The sequence below is a fragment of the Somniosus microcephalus genome, chromosome 14, assembly GCF_052327205.1.
Source record: "Somniosus microcephalus isolate GS21.2 chromosome 14, FLI_Smic_1.0, whole genome shotgun sequence".
Classification (NCBI taxonomy): Eukaryota; Metazoa; Chordata; class Chondrichthyes; order Squaliformes; family Somniosidae; genus Somniosus; species Somniosus microcephalus.
The window spans coordinates 65,851,705-65,868,025 of NC_141000.1; the positions used below are offsets into that span (position 1 = coordinate 65,851,705).

At 43.7% G+C, this 16,321-nt stretch overlaps 1 protein-coding gene across 2 annotated transcripts in view; it reads left to right on the forward strand.

The window, feature by feature from the left end:
* arl13b (ADP-ribosylation factor-like 13b) overlaps window positions 1–16,321 on the forward strand; it is a 163,630-nt gene that overhangs the window by 122,150 nt on the left and 25,159 nt on the right. The window contains exons 7-10 of one of the 2 annotated variants that reach the window (XM_086006595.1): window positions 499–616; window positions 3,335–3,551; window positions 3,701–3,808; window positions 7,360–7,428. In XM_086006595.1, the coding sequence (XP_085862721.1) occupies window positions 499–616; window positions 3,335–3,551; window positions 3,701–3,808; window positions 7,360–7,428 (512 nt within the window). The remainder of the gene's footprint in view (window positions 1–498; window positions 617–3,334; window positions 3,552–3,700; window positions 3,809–7,359; window positions 7,429–16,321) is intronic. The other variant, XM_086006596.1, reaches the window with a different exon arrangement.

Genomic DNA, 16,321 nt, shown 5'->3' on the forward strand with positions numbered 1-16,321 from the left:
TCGCACCAAGTCTCCTGTTCACCCATCACCCCTGTGGTTGCTGACCTACATTGGGGGATCCTGGTTAAGCAAAGCCTTGATTTTAAAATGCTCATCCTTGTTTTCAAATCCCTCCATGGCCTCACCCCTCCCTATCTCTGAAAATTTGTATGAGTATAAAAGTGACCATGAAGTTGTCAGAATGTCATAGAAACCCAGCTAGTTCACTGATGTCCTTTCGAGAAAGAAACCTGCCATCCTTACCTGCCTATATGTCACTCTAGTCCCACACCAACATGTTTGACTCTTAACTGCCCTCTAAAATGCAAGCCACTCATTTGTATCAAACCGCCCTGTGCAACTAAACATGGGCAATAAATACCGGCATTGCCAACGACGCACACATCCCAAGAATTCATTTTTAAAGTATACATGATAAATCTGACCGGTCATAAAATAATGACAATTCACAGGGAAAATTTGAAGGCTATTCTTGAAAAAGGTTTTATGTCTTTGTAGAGAACGCAAAGAAAAAGAAGGTGCTGAGCAAGAGGGGCAACCTCTAAATCAGGAAGAAGATGATGAACCAGACCTACAAATAAACCCTTTTCAACCTATATCTAAGGTCATTTCTGTGGTAGGTATTGAAACATATTGGCAGAAATAGTTACCTTTTTAAAGGTATGTCATTTAAATGTTGGATTTTAACATTGTCATCAATTTCTTGACTGGACCTCTAATTTAATCTTATTACATTTTGATAATTTTACACAATATTGCTATCTGTGTGATAATATATTGCTACTAAAGTCATATAGTAAAGTCTGCAGATTTTAAAAATCCTATGGTAGCACTCGGCTGCAGTTTTTAGTGTAGGCCATACATCAGAACCCAATTACAGTAGTGGGGACCACATTTGGTCTCACAGATGGCTACATTGATGCTTAGTTCATGGCTCAAATAATGCTGGATGGTATTAGATAGCAGCTAGCTGAAAGATGGAGCTGAAGGATCTATTCAGATCACATAGCCTTTATGTCATAAACTGAAGAATACTTTCAAGAATATTTATGCTGCTGTTACATTCTGATCATCTACGGTATGAAACTCCTGAAGGGAAAACCTAGTTTAACAAATGTGCAGGACTGATTATAGAATAGGGTTGTATGAGCTTGTTTTAGTCAGGCATGTTGTGGACTTAGTATTACAATGACACTCTCTAAAATAGTGCATGTATCTGAAATTGAGATGGAGTTTCACAGATTATAGTTAAAGGGAAATAAAAGTAAAATTTAAAGTTAAGAAAATCTGTTGAAAATAATTGAAATAAATTTTTGTTGGAATGGTTGCTGATTGGTTATGACTTTTTTTTATTCATTCCTGGGATGTGGGCATAGTTGGAAAGACCAGCATTTATTGCCAATCCCTATTTGGCCTTGAGAAGGTGGTGGTGAGCCTCCTTCTTGAACTGCTGCAGTCAGTGAGGTGACTGTTAGCAGGATTAATTATGGCTGAAAGTTCCAAAGGGTTCTGCTGTTCCTTTCTACATGAATATTCTAGAGAAAGTAATGTATTAAGACTATTTCATTTTCCTGGAGTAGCACTTAAGTCATTAAATTTTGTGACACAAAATCGTAAGTAGGATTAATCAATTGGGCAATGGCAAATAAACTAGTACTGGAAACTTTCTGGTATCCGGCACTGACGGGACCGAGCTGGTGCTGGTCGATCAACACTGCTGGAGAAACCAGCGCTAATGTTAAAACATACGGAGCTTCTGAGCTCCGTATCTAGCAACAAGCCCTGTTGCTTAGCAACAGCTTCAAAACAGTCGGCGCAGCTTGCAAGATTCTCTGTAGCTAAGCAACAGCTTCAGCTAGACGCTTGCAGAGCCAGGAATGGAGGGAAAAAAAAGCAACGAAAAGTAAAAAAAAGTTATCTGAACCGACTCCTGAATTTTGCCGGTGGATAGAGCATTCTGGAGATTTAACCTCCGTTTAAACGAAAGTTTCCTGTACTTGAATTAGTCAACACAACATTGATATTTCTGTGCACATATAACTGGTAAATAATGTTGGAATGTATTCATATATAAGTTATATTATAATCTGTGGTTTTCTATTTGGCATTGATTTTTTTTCAGTTCATATTCTCAGTACTGAGAATGAATGGCCCGTGAATAATTGGTTTGTCCTTCACGTATTATAGGATTACATAAAGAACAAAGATCTTTGGGAGAGATGTGTGTAAAATATATGCGAATTGTCTGACATTTATATATTAGAGGTAGATTTACAGAAATTCTTGATTTAGAGCAGAGTTGGACACTGGGACTTCTGGCTTCATGCATGCCCTGCATACACTGGATATAGTCAGGGATATGAAATTAGCTGGTATTTGAGCTCTCTGTGATTTAGAATTATTTCAAAAAAAATAACCAGGTGACGTGGTACTGCTCAGTGAAAATTCCAAGTTGAAAATTAAAAGCAGTTCTACTCAACAAGTTGGGCAACATTGGCAGGCATATGTAAATAGGTTTTAATATAATATCACCCATAGCATTCTATTCAACCGGTTCGGCAACATTGACAGGCATATGTAAGTAGGTTTAATATAGTATCACCCTGATAATTCTATTCAATAGGTTACGCAACATTGACGAGCATATGTGAATAGGTTTAATTTAGTATCACCCTATTACAGGAAACTGATATCCGGCACCGACGGGACTGGTGTGTTGCCGATCTATCAAAACTGCCGGACATACAAAGTTAATGTTGAAGCATACGGAGGTTTTCATCTCCGTATCTGACAACAAACACTGTTGCTTAGCAACATCTTCTAAAGAGTTGGCTGCAGCTGCAAGCGTCTCTAGCTGAAGCTGTTGCTATAGCTACAGACCTTGCAGTGCCTGACTGGGGAAAAAAAAAGAGAGAGAACTAAAAAAACTTACAGAAAACGGCTCCTGATTTTTGCCGTTAGATCGAGTATTCCGGACATACAACCTCCGGATAAACCAAAGTTTCCTGTAATTCTATTCAACGGGTTAGGCAACATTGTCTGAAACAGTAAAAATGTCAATATAGCATCATGGGGAGACAGAAAAAGTTGCCAAATAGAGTGTTATGAGGTCAGAATTTACGTAGAGAATGGTCAGGGAGGGCAAGGGGGCTGGAGGAGGCTGAGGCAGATAGAGAGCCTTGAGTTTGGGAACAAAGAAATCTATGCGCTCCTCACAACTGGCATCAGGTGTGAGGTTGGAGAAGAATGAAGGGAGCTTGAGACATTACAGTTGTCCTGGTGGAGTGTGAACAGAAGAAAAGCAGCATTTCTCATTTTCTTTATTTTTTGTTAGAATGAAGAGAAAATCAAAAGACAGAAAGAAAAAAACAAACCAAAATCTAATGGAGAGATTCTACTAAGCACTTCAGAAAAGAGGGAATCGTCTAAGATACAAAGGGAGTCCGGTGACAGCAGTCAAAACAGTGAAAAAGTGAAACCAGGTGCCTTTGCAGTAGCATTAACTGAGCAACAAGAGGAAATTGAGCGTAACCGGAAAATGCCAGACTTTGGTAATTATACAAATGAAGTTACTTAGAGAGTATGCAGCAAACAATGGCATACAGTAACTGTCTAAATGTGTATTGTATACTGTTTATTAGACTTCAGAAAAATGGTGTTCGTATTTAATTGTATACATAAAACTATATATTTTAAACAGAGCCAGGGAAGAAAAAGGTCAAAAAGATTCATATGAAGAGAAAGAATAAGGTAGAGCCAGTTGGTACAGATGATGACTCTGAAAATTCAAGTCCACCACCGCCACCTGGTGAGTAGATGTCCCTTTTTCTGGCATACACCTAATAAGGGAACAAGTTATGTTCAGAGACAAAAGTGCCAATAAATTATTATGCTTGAAATGGAGCAGTCATAAAGGGAAAAAATGGCATTCATAAAGTGTATTCAAATTAAAGGAAGGAATATTTAGCATTTGGTTACATTTATAATAATTCTGGCTGTTCTTTTAGACTGGCAAATACAGTTTTACTGATTTTTTAAAATAAAAAAAACAATAATCTGAGCTCCACTCTTATGCAGTAGGTAACTGCATCGAGCAGTACAAAGCCATACAGACCAGGAAGATCCCAGGTTCAGACTGGTCTCTGTTGTGATAGCCGATAATAGTCAGGGTGATGGTGGGGTTGCTATCATTGGCCTTAATGTCTCCAGCTGGGGAGGGGAAAATTCAGTCAATGTACCCACTTTTAACTCCTATCTAATGATCTGTGCTGGAAATTGCACATGTTAGTGTAAGTTGGGAACTGAATTTGGTTTGTCTGTCTCATGCAGCCTTGCATGGGCACCTGGGTAAGTTAATGATGTTTGCTGGAACCTATGTAATTACCCCGGCAGGAGTTGGTGCCTTCAGGAGAGAAAGGACGATAATCAGCGAGCTGGGGGTGGACTGCCCAATTGAAAGTTCAGAAGTGCTTTAATATTGTGGGGCATCATGTTTTTAAAGGCATTTGTTTGTGTATTTCACCTTCAACGTTTATTTAAAAAAACTTTTGGCCTTTGCTATTGCTATTTGAAAAGTGGAGGAAAATTGTTTGGAATAGAATGGACACTAGGCACCTCTATTTCAAATCAAATTGCTAATGAGAAGGCAATTTATCTATATCATCCCTTTGTGCTGTAACAATTTTTGTGCATCCATTTTATTACTTCTATTAATTTGTTCTTGCACTAGTATCTATGAACAATTTATTTTTCCTGGAGGTTTATGATGTTTACTGACATCATGTGAACAAAATTATGGAGAAGGTCTACTTTGTGGGAAGTAGCTGAAACTGTCCCCCATGATCTCTGTAATGAGACAGACATCATAACACACATATTTTAATTGGTCTATAATGACACTAGCTGGAAAATTTGGGAAGAACCATACCAATGAAACTAGAATAAGAGCAGAGTAAGAAGTATAAGTTCTATGCAAGGTATACATTCTGCTAACTTGCATTCTAGGTCCCCATTTCCAAACTGTTACTATTAGATATATCTCAGCAATAACACAGATAATAAATAATAAATGAATTATTCTTGTATACTAGAACCCCTGGGTAAATTATCTATGATTAACCTATTTCTGTTGCAATAAAAGTGTGTATAAGTCTTAATCAGCCAATCAGCAAGAGGCTTGTAGGTTATAAAATCGGCTTTAAAATGCAACTTGTGTATCTGATGTTATGGCCGATGATTACTTTTAATATGGTATTTAATAAATTATTATATTGCCACTTGTAGAGATTTTAAAATTAAAGTTAATCTTCAGTCTTAATCCTCTAGTTACTATAGATAAATCAGACATCCCAATAAGGGAAAAGAGGAACCTCTAGTTAAGAGGTTCTTACCATGCAGTTCCCTTCCTCTGCCTCATATATAAGGTATTTAAATGACAGCACCAGTCACATTCACACTAATTCTGGGAGTGGGCCTTTGGCGTAGCAGTAGCATCCCCACCGCTGGGCCAGAAGGTATAGGGTTTCGAACCCCGCTCCAGACAGTCCTGGCAAGTGGAGTCGGAGTTCCGGCTCTAAATTCTGGGTTGACATCCAGCGGGATACTTGCGTCCGTGGGTGTGGGTGGCCCACCCCCCCTCCCCCTCGTATGGGTTGTGGGAGCCCGTAAAACCCTCCCGTCATAGGACTAACCACCCTAATAGCTGGTACGAAGATGGTTACGGTCACGGAAGGAGCGTTAATCACGGCCAGAAATCCTTCCACCACTTCATACAGTTCCCCAAAGGGAACAGTGTGAAGACACGTACGACGACGACACTAATTCTGCTAGTCAAAAAAGCTTTTCTTTAATAGTATTGTGCACTTGTCTCAATCTGTAATGTTAAAATATTTATTTGGTCATGAAAGGTGCTATATAAATGCAAGTCTTTCTTTTCTTTTTATGGGCCTTTATCCCTATTGGAAGTGTTTAATGCCAGGGTAGCCATAATGGTGATGATACCTGTATTGATGATTGATGTAATGACTAATATTGTAGAGAGCTTTCCGGTCAGATAGTGGATATATCTGAGTCAAAGCAAATAAATTAGAGGAAAAACACATCCAAAATCAGTAATTCCATCAAGATGTATATCTTCTGTCTGAGGTTTCCTAAAGCCAGCTTCAATCATTGCTCTCAAACCCTACCACTGAGTCATCATTCCTTGTCCAGACCAGGAATTGTATTTCAACTAAGGTTGTAGAATCTTGTACTCATGAATAGAGTCCTAGGGTACAGGATGCACCTCAAAGAAAGCTTCAGGCATACTAGGCAAATGTTGTGTATCACTTAATGGCATTTTATCAGTTACAAGACCTTTACAAGTTCAAGTTCCTAGATGCTATGTGGATGGCCATTGCTGTCTCTTACTTCCCAGGATGTCCTGGCCGTGGCTATTAGATCTCGAAATCAGACATTGTTGCTGGATTAAAATACATGGGATGATTCCATACGTGTAGGTCTGAATTTTGGTGACTCCAGGTTATTCTTTGGACACGCTCACCAAGTACAAGGAAGCCTATTTCAGGGGATGAATCATCCCGTAAAGTACAAAAATTACAACTCCTTTTTGACCATAAACACAGCTTCTTGAGAGTTAAAGATTTACCACCCAAGTCACTTGCTCAATTCACTAAGCTAGTCGCAAAGGTTCATATAGCTAGCCCATCTACACCCTAGCATCTCAACAATTGAGCATACCTGCACCAAATTTTACAATTTCCAGGGCATCTAAGTAACTTGAAGGCTGTGATTTAAGTAATGTTTTTACTGGCACCAAATTTATTCTAAATTTTCAATTATATGTTGATGTTAGCTAATTCTAAATACAGGTAGACTATCCTTTATCCGAACTTCCGAAAACTGAAAACCTCTAAAAACCGAAAGTTTTTTCGTTCAGCGTAAGTCGTGCGCACGACCCCCCCCGCCGACGCCGACCCCCCCCCCCCGCCGACGCCGACCCCCCACCCCCGACCCCCCTGCCGACCCCGACACCCCCCGCCGACCCCCACCCCCGACAAATTTCCCAGTCTTATAAAATACCTTCTGAAATCCGAAATTTTCCGAAAACCGAAACACGGCTGGTCCCGAGGTTTTCGGATAAAGGATAGTCTACCTGTATTTTCATTTGTTCTTTCTATGCCATACTTTCTTGAGCATTATGTTGACTATAATTGTATTTAGATCACTTCAGCTCACCTGGATATTTGGCCTTTTTAAAAACTTTTTCTTCCTTTGTTGAACTTTAACATCACCATTGTAGCAAGATTCTTTTCAAGCCAGACTTCCAGTTTAATGGTTATTTTGTCTGTCTTCCTTTAGTCGGCTGGGGTACTCCCAAAGTTACCAGACTTCCAAAACTTGAACCTCTTGGTGAAACACAACATAATGGTAAAAAAATTTTCAACTCGGCATGCTTATTTTGAACCTCATTTAATTTGTTCAGCAGCAACCGTCACTGATAACCATATACAACATAAAGCCCTGAAGCAATCACTGTCATTTTTTTTCTGATGGTTTTAGAGACTTTGTTGTTGTTATTTCATAGTAAGAACAATATAAGATACCTACTTTGCATAATTTGTATGACAAATTCTGGAGGGATTTTTTTTTGGAGCTGCTGTTGCTTGTGCAACCCATCAGCATGATATCTATTACAGCCAGTATATCTATAATAAAGTATAGTGTATTAATGTTAACTATTACAAAATGTCATACTGAATAGAATGAAACTACATATGTTGATAGTCATATAGTATAAGCAGAAAATATATATATCTTCACTGTATTCACAGAATACCTCAGCACTGGAGCTCAGAAAATAATGATATGCCATTATATCATGTTGAGTTACAAGACTCCTGCTGTTCATTGGTTAATAATAGTTAATAGGGTTTTGTTAACTGTGTGGTCACATTTACCCATTTTGTCATCTTGGCACACATCCGTAACATTTGATGAATATTTCATTTAGTTATAGAGATTTTTTATTGGAGTTTGATTTACAGTATTTAGTGTCCCCCCCCCCCCCCCTTGAGAAATGCTACAGAAAAGACATTTATATTCCATACAGATGAGTCAACCTGAAATTTTCTACTAAACATTATAACTTCTCTATCTTTTGCCTTTGTCACTGTGGGATCTTTTTCCCTGCACACCTGTTGAAATTGTTTTTAAAATTTTGCAGCCACGAAATAATCCTGACATTATAAACTCTTGCATTACCACTGTTATCTTCTATTATTGTCCCACTGATTTGCTAATAAAAGAACGTTAACAATACCATTAATGGCAATGCACCTTGCACGACACAGGTGCTAAACAAAGGGGCTGACAACAATGAGTGGTCAGTGATATTGATGTGATAATTAATGCAATAGTGATACATGAATAGTTGGTAGCACTGTTATGCTATTTGATTAGTTTAAATTAGGAGAATACATCTGGGGGGGGTGCGGTAAATGGGGAGAAATTAATGGAATGAATTCAACACACTTTTCTGAGGTGGTACAAACAAACCCTATAAGTAAAGTTCCTGTACTGTACTTGGTTCTGGTTAATGAACCAAGACAAGTCAGCAAATGAAGGTGGGAGGAAAAATTGGGGATGAGCAATCATAACATAATTAACTTTGTTAAAATAGAGAATGAAAATAACTAAATAATATCAATTGATTGGAGAAGGGCATAAACTATGAAAAGGCCTCCGTCTGCATAAATAACTTAGAGTAAAAGTAGGAAATATTGAAGTGTGCAATTGATATATTGCAGTCTAGAAACATTCCAATGAGGATACAGGAGCTGTGTCTGGGGTTAGAATCGTAGAAATTTACAGCACAGAAGGAGGCCATTTGGCCTATCTTGTCCGTGCCGGCTGACAAAGATCTATCCACTCTAATCCCACTTTCCAGCACTTGGTCCGTAGCCTTGTAGATTACGGCACTTCAAGTGCATATCCAAGTACAGGAAACTCTCGTTTAAACGGCACCTAAATATCCGGAATTCTCTATTAACCGGCAAAATTCATACTCCGAAAACACCTCAATAACCAGAAATGTTGCCGAGTCAGAGTCCGAGTCTCCCTTGGTGGCCGAGTTAGTCAGTGGGGGTAGTTCTCCAAACTGCCACTACTCGGCTTCTTGGCACTGTCAGAAGTCCGAACACCTCAATAACCGGAGTCTGACTCTTTGGCCTAGAAATTGGGTTGAGGTGCCAAGTTCGCCTGGGCGCTGATTTTTGCGCTGCGTTGGGAGTAATACCGATCGCCAGAAATTCAGTTTCAGAAACCCTCGAGGGAGACGGGGCGAGGCGCTCTGCGTCCCTCTTAGGGCGCTGAAACTGAATATCACAGCGCAACGTGCCACAGCGCCACACGCTGCGGCATGGCACGCTGCGGTACTGCAGGCCTTCCTCCCATTGTTAAGGGGGAGGGGCCTGCAACAGCGCGATCCCCGATCGCGAGTGCCGGCAAAAGAGCCCGGCACCGAGAAGTGCCGGGCTCTCGGGAAACAGCCGGCAATGCCGCGGGGGGGGGGGGGGCGGGGGGGTCAGGAGACCGGGGACGGAGGTGCTGGCAGGCGGCCGCCCCGCACCTCCACCTTAACTTGCACAGCTGCCGGCACAGCAAGGCCACGTGAACCGGGCGCGGGTAGCGAACGGCACTACAGCGGTGTTCGCTACCAAATATCGCGAATGGGGCGCTGCGCACACCGATGACGTCATCGGTGGCGGTGCAGCGCAACAGGCTAACGCCACCATTAGCGCCCCTGCTGAATATCGCGGGAGGCGCAGCCAGTGGCGCTACAGCCACTGACTGCCTCTTTAGGCGCTAACAGGTAGCGCTACTCACCCAATTTCTCCCCCTTTGTTAAAAATAGCCTCGGTAGATAACCCTCTCTGTCATCCGGAATTTTTAATCAACTGGCAACACGCCGGTGCCGGATACCAAAGAGTTTCCTGTACTTTTTAAATGTGACGAGGGTCTCTGCCTCTACCACCCTTTCAGGCAGTGAGTTCCAGACCCCCACCACCCTTTGAGTGAAAAAGTTTCTCCTCAAATCCCCTCTAAACCTCCGCCCAATTACTTTAAATCTATGCCCCCTGGTTATTGACCCTTCTGCTAAGGGAAATAGGTCCTTCCTATCAACTCTATCTAGGCCCCTCATAATTTTAGGTCTCCCCTTGGCCTCCTCTGTTCCAAAGAAAACAACCCCAGCCTATCCAATCTTTCCTTAAAGCTAAAATTCCCCAGCTCAGGCAACATCCCCGTAAATCTCCTCTACACCCCCTCTAGTGCAATCACATCCTTCCTGTAATGTGGTGACCAGAACTGCACACAGTATTCTAGCTGCGACCTAACTAGTGTTTTATACAGTTCAAGCATAACCTCCCTGCTCTTATATTCTATGCCCCGGCTAATAAAGGCAAGTATCCCATATGCCTTCTTAACCACCTTATCTACCTGTCCTGCTACCTTCAGGAATCTGTGGACATGCACTCCAAGGTCCCTCTGATCTTCTGCACTTCTCAGTGTCCTACCATTTATAGTATATTCCCTTGCCTTGTTAGCCCTCTCCAAATGCATTACCTCGCACTTCTCCAGATTGAAATCCATTTGCCACTGTTCTGCCCATCTATCCAATCCATTGATATCTTCCTACAGTCTTCAGCTTTCTTCTTCATTATCAACCACATGGCCAGTTTTTGTATCATCTGCAAACTTCTTAATTATACTTCTTTCATTCAAGTCCAAATCATTGATATATACTACAAAAAGTAAAGGACCCAGTACTGAGCCCTGCGGAACCCCACTGGAAACAGCCTTCCAGTCACAAAAACACCCTTCGACCATTACCCTTTGTTTCTTGCCCCTGAGCCAATTTTGGATCCAACTTGCTGCTTTGCCTTGGATCCCATGGGCTTTTACTTTTGTGACCAGTCTGTCATGCGGGACCTTATCAAAAGCCTTGCTAAAATCCATATAGACTACATCAAATGCACTACCCTCATCGACCCTCCTTGTTACCTCCTCCAAAAAATTCAATCAAGTTAGTCAGACACGACCTTCCCTTAACAAATCCATGCTGACTGTTCCTGATTAATCCGTGTCTTTCTAAATGAAGATTTATCCTATCCCTCTGAATTTTTTCCAATAATTTTCCCACCACCAAGGTTAGGCTGACTAGCCTGTAATTACTCGGCCTATCCCTTTCTCCCTTTTTAAACAATGGTACCACATTAGCAGTCCTCTGGCACCACACATGTAGCCAGAGAGGATTGGAAAATGATGGTCAAAGCCTCTATTTCCTCTCTTACTTCTCTTAACAGCCTGGGATACATTTCATCCTGGCCTGGGGATTTATCGACTTTCAAAAATGCTAAACCCCTTAATACTTCCTCTTTCACTGTTTATTTCATCTAATATTTCACACTCCTCCTCCCTGATTGCAATGTCTGCATCGTCCCTCTCTTTTTTGCGAAAACAGACGCAAAGTATTCATTCATAACCATACCCATGTCTTCCGCTTCCACACACAGGTTACTTTATGGTCTCTAATAGGCCCTACTCTTACTTTAGTTATCCTCTCGCTCTTAATGTATTTATAAAAACATCTTTGGGTTTTCCTTGATTTTACTTGCCATTATTTTTTCATGCCCTCTCTTTGCTTTCCTAATTTCCTTTTTAATTTCACCCCTGCGCTTTCTATACTCCTCTCAGCTTTCTGCAGTATTGAGTCCTCGGTATCTGTCATTAAACTTCCCTTTTTTTCTTCATCCTATCCTGTATGCCCCTTGACATCCAGGGAGCTCAGATTTTTTAGTCCCACCCTTTTTTTTCAAGGAAACATACTTGCTCTGAACCCTCACAATCACCTCCTTGAATGCCTCCCACTGCTTTGACAAGTTTCTGTCTCCAGTCCACTTTGGCTAAATCACCTCTCAGCTTAGTAAAATTTGCTATTCCCCAATTGAGAATTTTTATTCTTCGTCTATCCTTGTCCTTTTCCATAACTACCCTAAATCTAACTGAATTCTGATCACTACCACCAATATGCTCTCCCACTGATACCTTTTCCACCTACCCAGCTTCATTCCCTAAAACTAGGTTTCAAAAGCTCTTACAATAATGTGTCTGTGACTACACAAACCACTCTGGGTACAGGTATAACAACAGAAAATGCTGGAAAAACTCAGCAAGTCAGGCAACATCCGTGGAGAGAAATTTGAGTTGACGTTTCGGGTTTGACCCTTCTTCAAAACTGGAGAGAAAAGGAACTAGATCGAAGGCAGGGCTGCGATCGGACAAAAGAATAAAAGAACCAAAAGAAGTAAAAGAGATTAGAAGCTAGACGAGATGGTAATAGGCTGTGATTAGGTGTAAAGTGTGCTGGCAGGGCAAAAGATAGCTGCCAGGTGTGAGAGAGAAACAAAAGGAAAGGGGGGGGGGGAAAGGAAAGGAGTGGAAAAATATAAGTGAAAATGAAATAGGGGCCGAGGTTATGATCTGAAATTGTTGAACTCGATATTGAGACCGGAAGGCTGCAGACTGCCTAATCGGAAGATGAGGTGCTGTTCCTCGAGTTTACGTTGAGCTTCCGTGGAACAGTACAAGAGGCCAAGGACGGTGAGGTCCGAGTGGGAATGGAGCGGTGAATTGAAATGACAGGCGACCGGAAGCTCGGGGTCACCCTTACGGACTGAACGGAGGTGTTCCGCAAAGCGGTCACCCAATCTGCGTTTGGTCTCCCCAATGTAGAGGAGACCGCATCGTGAGCAGCGAATACAGTATACTAGATTGCGAGAAGTACAAGTAAATCGCTGTTTCACCTGGAAGGGGTGTTTGGGGCCCTGGACAGTGGGGAGGGGGGAGGTATAGGGGCAGGTGTTACATCTCCTCCGCTTGCACGGGAAGGTGCCAGGCGAAGGGGAAGGGCTGTTTGGGGTGATAGAGGAGTGGACTAGGGTGTCTCGGAGAGAGCGGTCCCTGCGGAATGCTGAAAGGGGAGGGGAGGGGAAGATACGTTTGGTGGTGGGATCACTTTGGAGGTAGCGGAAATGCCGGAGGATGATCCGTTGAATGTGGAGGCTGGTGGGGTGAAAGGTGAGGACAAGGGGAACCCTATCGTGGTTCCGGGAGGGAGGGGCAGGGGTGAGGGCAGAGGTGCGGGAGATAGAACTGACACGGTCGAGGGCAGTGTCAACCACGGTAGAGGGGAATCCTCGGTTGCGGAAAAAGGAAGACATGTCTGAAGCACTGGTGTGGAAGGTGGCATCGTCGGAGCAGATATGGCGGAGGCGGAGAAACTGGGAGAATGGAATAGAGTCCTTACAGGAAGCGGGGTGGGAGGAAGTGTAGTCCAGGTAGCTGTGGGAGTCAGTGGGCTTGTAGTAAATATTGGTCGATAACCTATCCCCAGAGATGGAGACGGAGAAGTCGAGGAAGGGAAGGGAAGAGTCAGAGATGGACCATGTGAAGGTGAGGGAAGGGTGGAAATTGGAGGCAAAGTGAATGAAATTGTCAAGTTCGGGGCGAGAGCAGGAAACGGCACCGATACAGTTATCAATGTATTGGAAAAAGAGGTGAGGGAGGGGACCCGAGTAGGACTGGAACAAAGATTGTTCCACATAGCCCACGAAAAGGCAGGCATAGCTAGGACCCATGCGGGTACCCATAGCAACACCTTTGATTTGGAGGAAATGAGTGGAGTCAAAGGAGAAGTTGTTCAATGTGAGAACAAGTTCAGCCAGGCGGAGGAGGGTGGTTGTGGATGGGGACTGGTCGGGCCTCTGTTCGAGGAAGAAGCGGAGTGCCCTCAGGCCATCCGGGTGGGGGATGGAGGTGTAGAGGGATTGTACGTCCATGGTGAAAAGGAAGCGGTTGGGGCCAGGAAACTGGAAACTGTTAAAGTGGCGGAGGGCGTCCGAAGAGTCGCGGATGTAGGTGGGAAGAGACTGGACAAGGGGAGAAAAGATAGAGTCAAGATAGGAAGAGATAAGTTCCGTAGGGCAGGAACAGGCTGAAACGATGGGTCTACCAGGGCAGTCCTGTTTGTGGATCTTGGGAAGGAGGTAGAAGCGGGCTGTGCGGGGTTGGGGAACTATGAGGTTGGTGGCAGCGGGGGGAAGATCTCCAGAGGAGATGAGGTCAGTGACAGTCTTGGAAACGGTGGTTTGATGTTCGGTAGTGGGGTCATGGTCCAGGTGGAGGTAGGAGCAGGTGTCGGAGAGTTGGCGTTCAGCTTCCGCTAGGTAGAGGTCAGTGCGCCAAACAACAACAGCACCACCCTTGTCAGCGGGTTTAATGACAATGTCAGGGTTGGATCTAAGAGAATGGAGTGCTGCAAGTTCAGAGGGAGGTAGGTTGGAGTGAGTGAGGGGAGCAGAGAAATGGAGACGGCCGATGTCACGGCGGCAGTTAGCGATGAAAAGATCTAGAGAGGGTAAGAGGCCAGGGGGAGGGGTCCAGGTAGAATGGGAATTCTGCAAGCGGGAGAAAGGGTCAGTTGTGCAGGGGGAGGACTCCTGGCCAAAGAAGTGGGCACGGAGACGAAGGCGGCGGAAAAAGAGCTCAGCATCGTGCCGAGCTCGAAATTCATTGAGGTGGGGGCGTAAGGGGATGAAGCTCAGGCCTTTGCTGAGGACTGATCGTTCAGGGTCAGAGAGTGGAAGGTCAAAGGGGATAGTGAACACACGGCAGGGGGTGAGATTGGGAGAAGGGGGGTCAGAGGAAAGTGAGGGGGAAGAAGGTTCCGGAGGGGCGTTCCGGAGAGGCCCTCACCCCTGCCCCTCCCTCCCGGAACCACGATAGGGTTCCCCTTGTCCTCACCTTTCACCCCACCAGCCTCCACATTCAACGGATCATCCTCCGGCATTTCCGCTACCTCCAAAGTGATCCCACCACCAAACGTATCTTCCCCTCCCCTCCCCTTTCAGCATTCCGCAGGGACCGCTCTCTCCGAGACACCCTAGTCCACTCCTCTATCACCCCAAACAGCCCTTCCCCTTCGCCTGGCACCTTCCCGTGCAAGCGGAGGAGATGTAACACCTGCCCCTATACCTCCCCCCTCCCCACTGTCCAGGGCCCCAAACACCCCTTCCAGGTGAAACAGCGATTTACTTGTACTTCTCGCAATCTAGTATACTGTATTCGCTGCTCACGATGCGGTCTCCTCTACATTGGGGAGACCAAACGCAGATTGGGTGACCGCTTTGCGGAACACCTCCGTTCAGTCCGTAAGGGTGACCCCGAGCTTCCGGTCGCCTGTCATTTCAATTCACCGCTCCATTCCCACTCGGACCTCACCGTCCTTGGCCTCTTGTACTGTTCCACGGAAGCTCAACGTAAACTCGAGGAACAGCACCTCATCTTCCGATTAGGCAGTCTGCAGCCTTCCGGTCTCAATATCGAGTTCAACAATTTCAGATCATAACCTCGGCCCCTATTTCATTTTCACTTATATTTTTCCACTCCTTTCCTTTCCCCCCCCCCCCCTTTCCTTTTGTTTCTCTCTCACACCTGGCAGCTATCTTTTGCCCTGCCAGCACACTTTACACCTAATCACAGCCTATTACCATCTCGTCTAGCTTCTAATCTCTTTTACTTCTTTTGGTTCTTTTATTCTTTTGTCCGATCGCAGCCCTGCCTTCGATCTAGTTCCTTTTCTCTCCAGTTTTGAAGAAGGGTCAAACCCGAAACGTCAACTCAAATTTCTCTCCACGGATGTTGCCTGACTTGCTGAGTTTTTCCAGCATTTTCTGTTGTTATTTCGGATTTCCAACATCTGCAGTATTTTGCTATCATACTGGGTACAGGTATATTGTGTATAAGTAAAACAGGTTTATTAAGCATTAACATCCAGTACAAAGAAGTAATACTTAACCAGAAAATAGTCAGTCTGTTTGTTCGAACCCTGGCGTTCCTTCCGAGTGACTGGGGCGCAAGTCTCCTGATGTAAGTTGCTGTGTTCTGTTGACCGATGCTCGCTTCCTTGGGATCTTGCTGTGTTCCGTTGACTGATGCTCCTATCAATCTCTGGTTACACGGTGCATGCTTTCGATGTTCAAAACCTGTACCTTTTATACCGTTTTTCCTCTCGTTTTGTCTACGTGGCAGTAATTAACCCTCTGACGCCTGGTAAAAAGTCTTGCTTCCCTCGTTAGCCATCTTATGACCTTGTTGATGTTACTAGGTTCTTCTCTATGCATAACAAAGTACCCTTATCTCATATGTACACTTTTCACAGAGCACTTCTTAGAATGTTGACAAAACAGTCTGTCCATCCTAT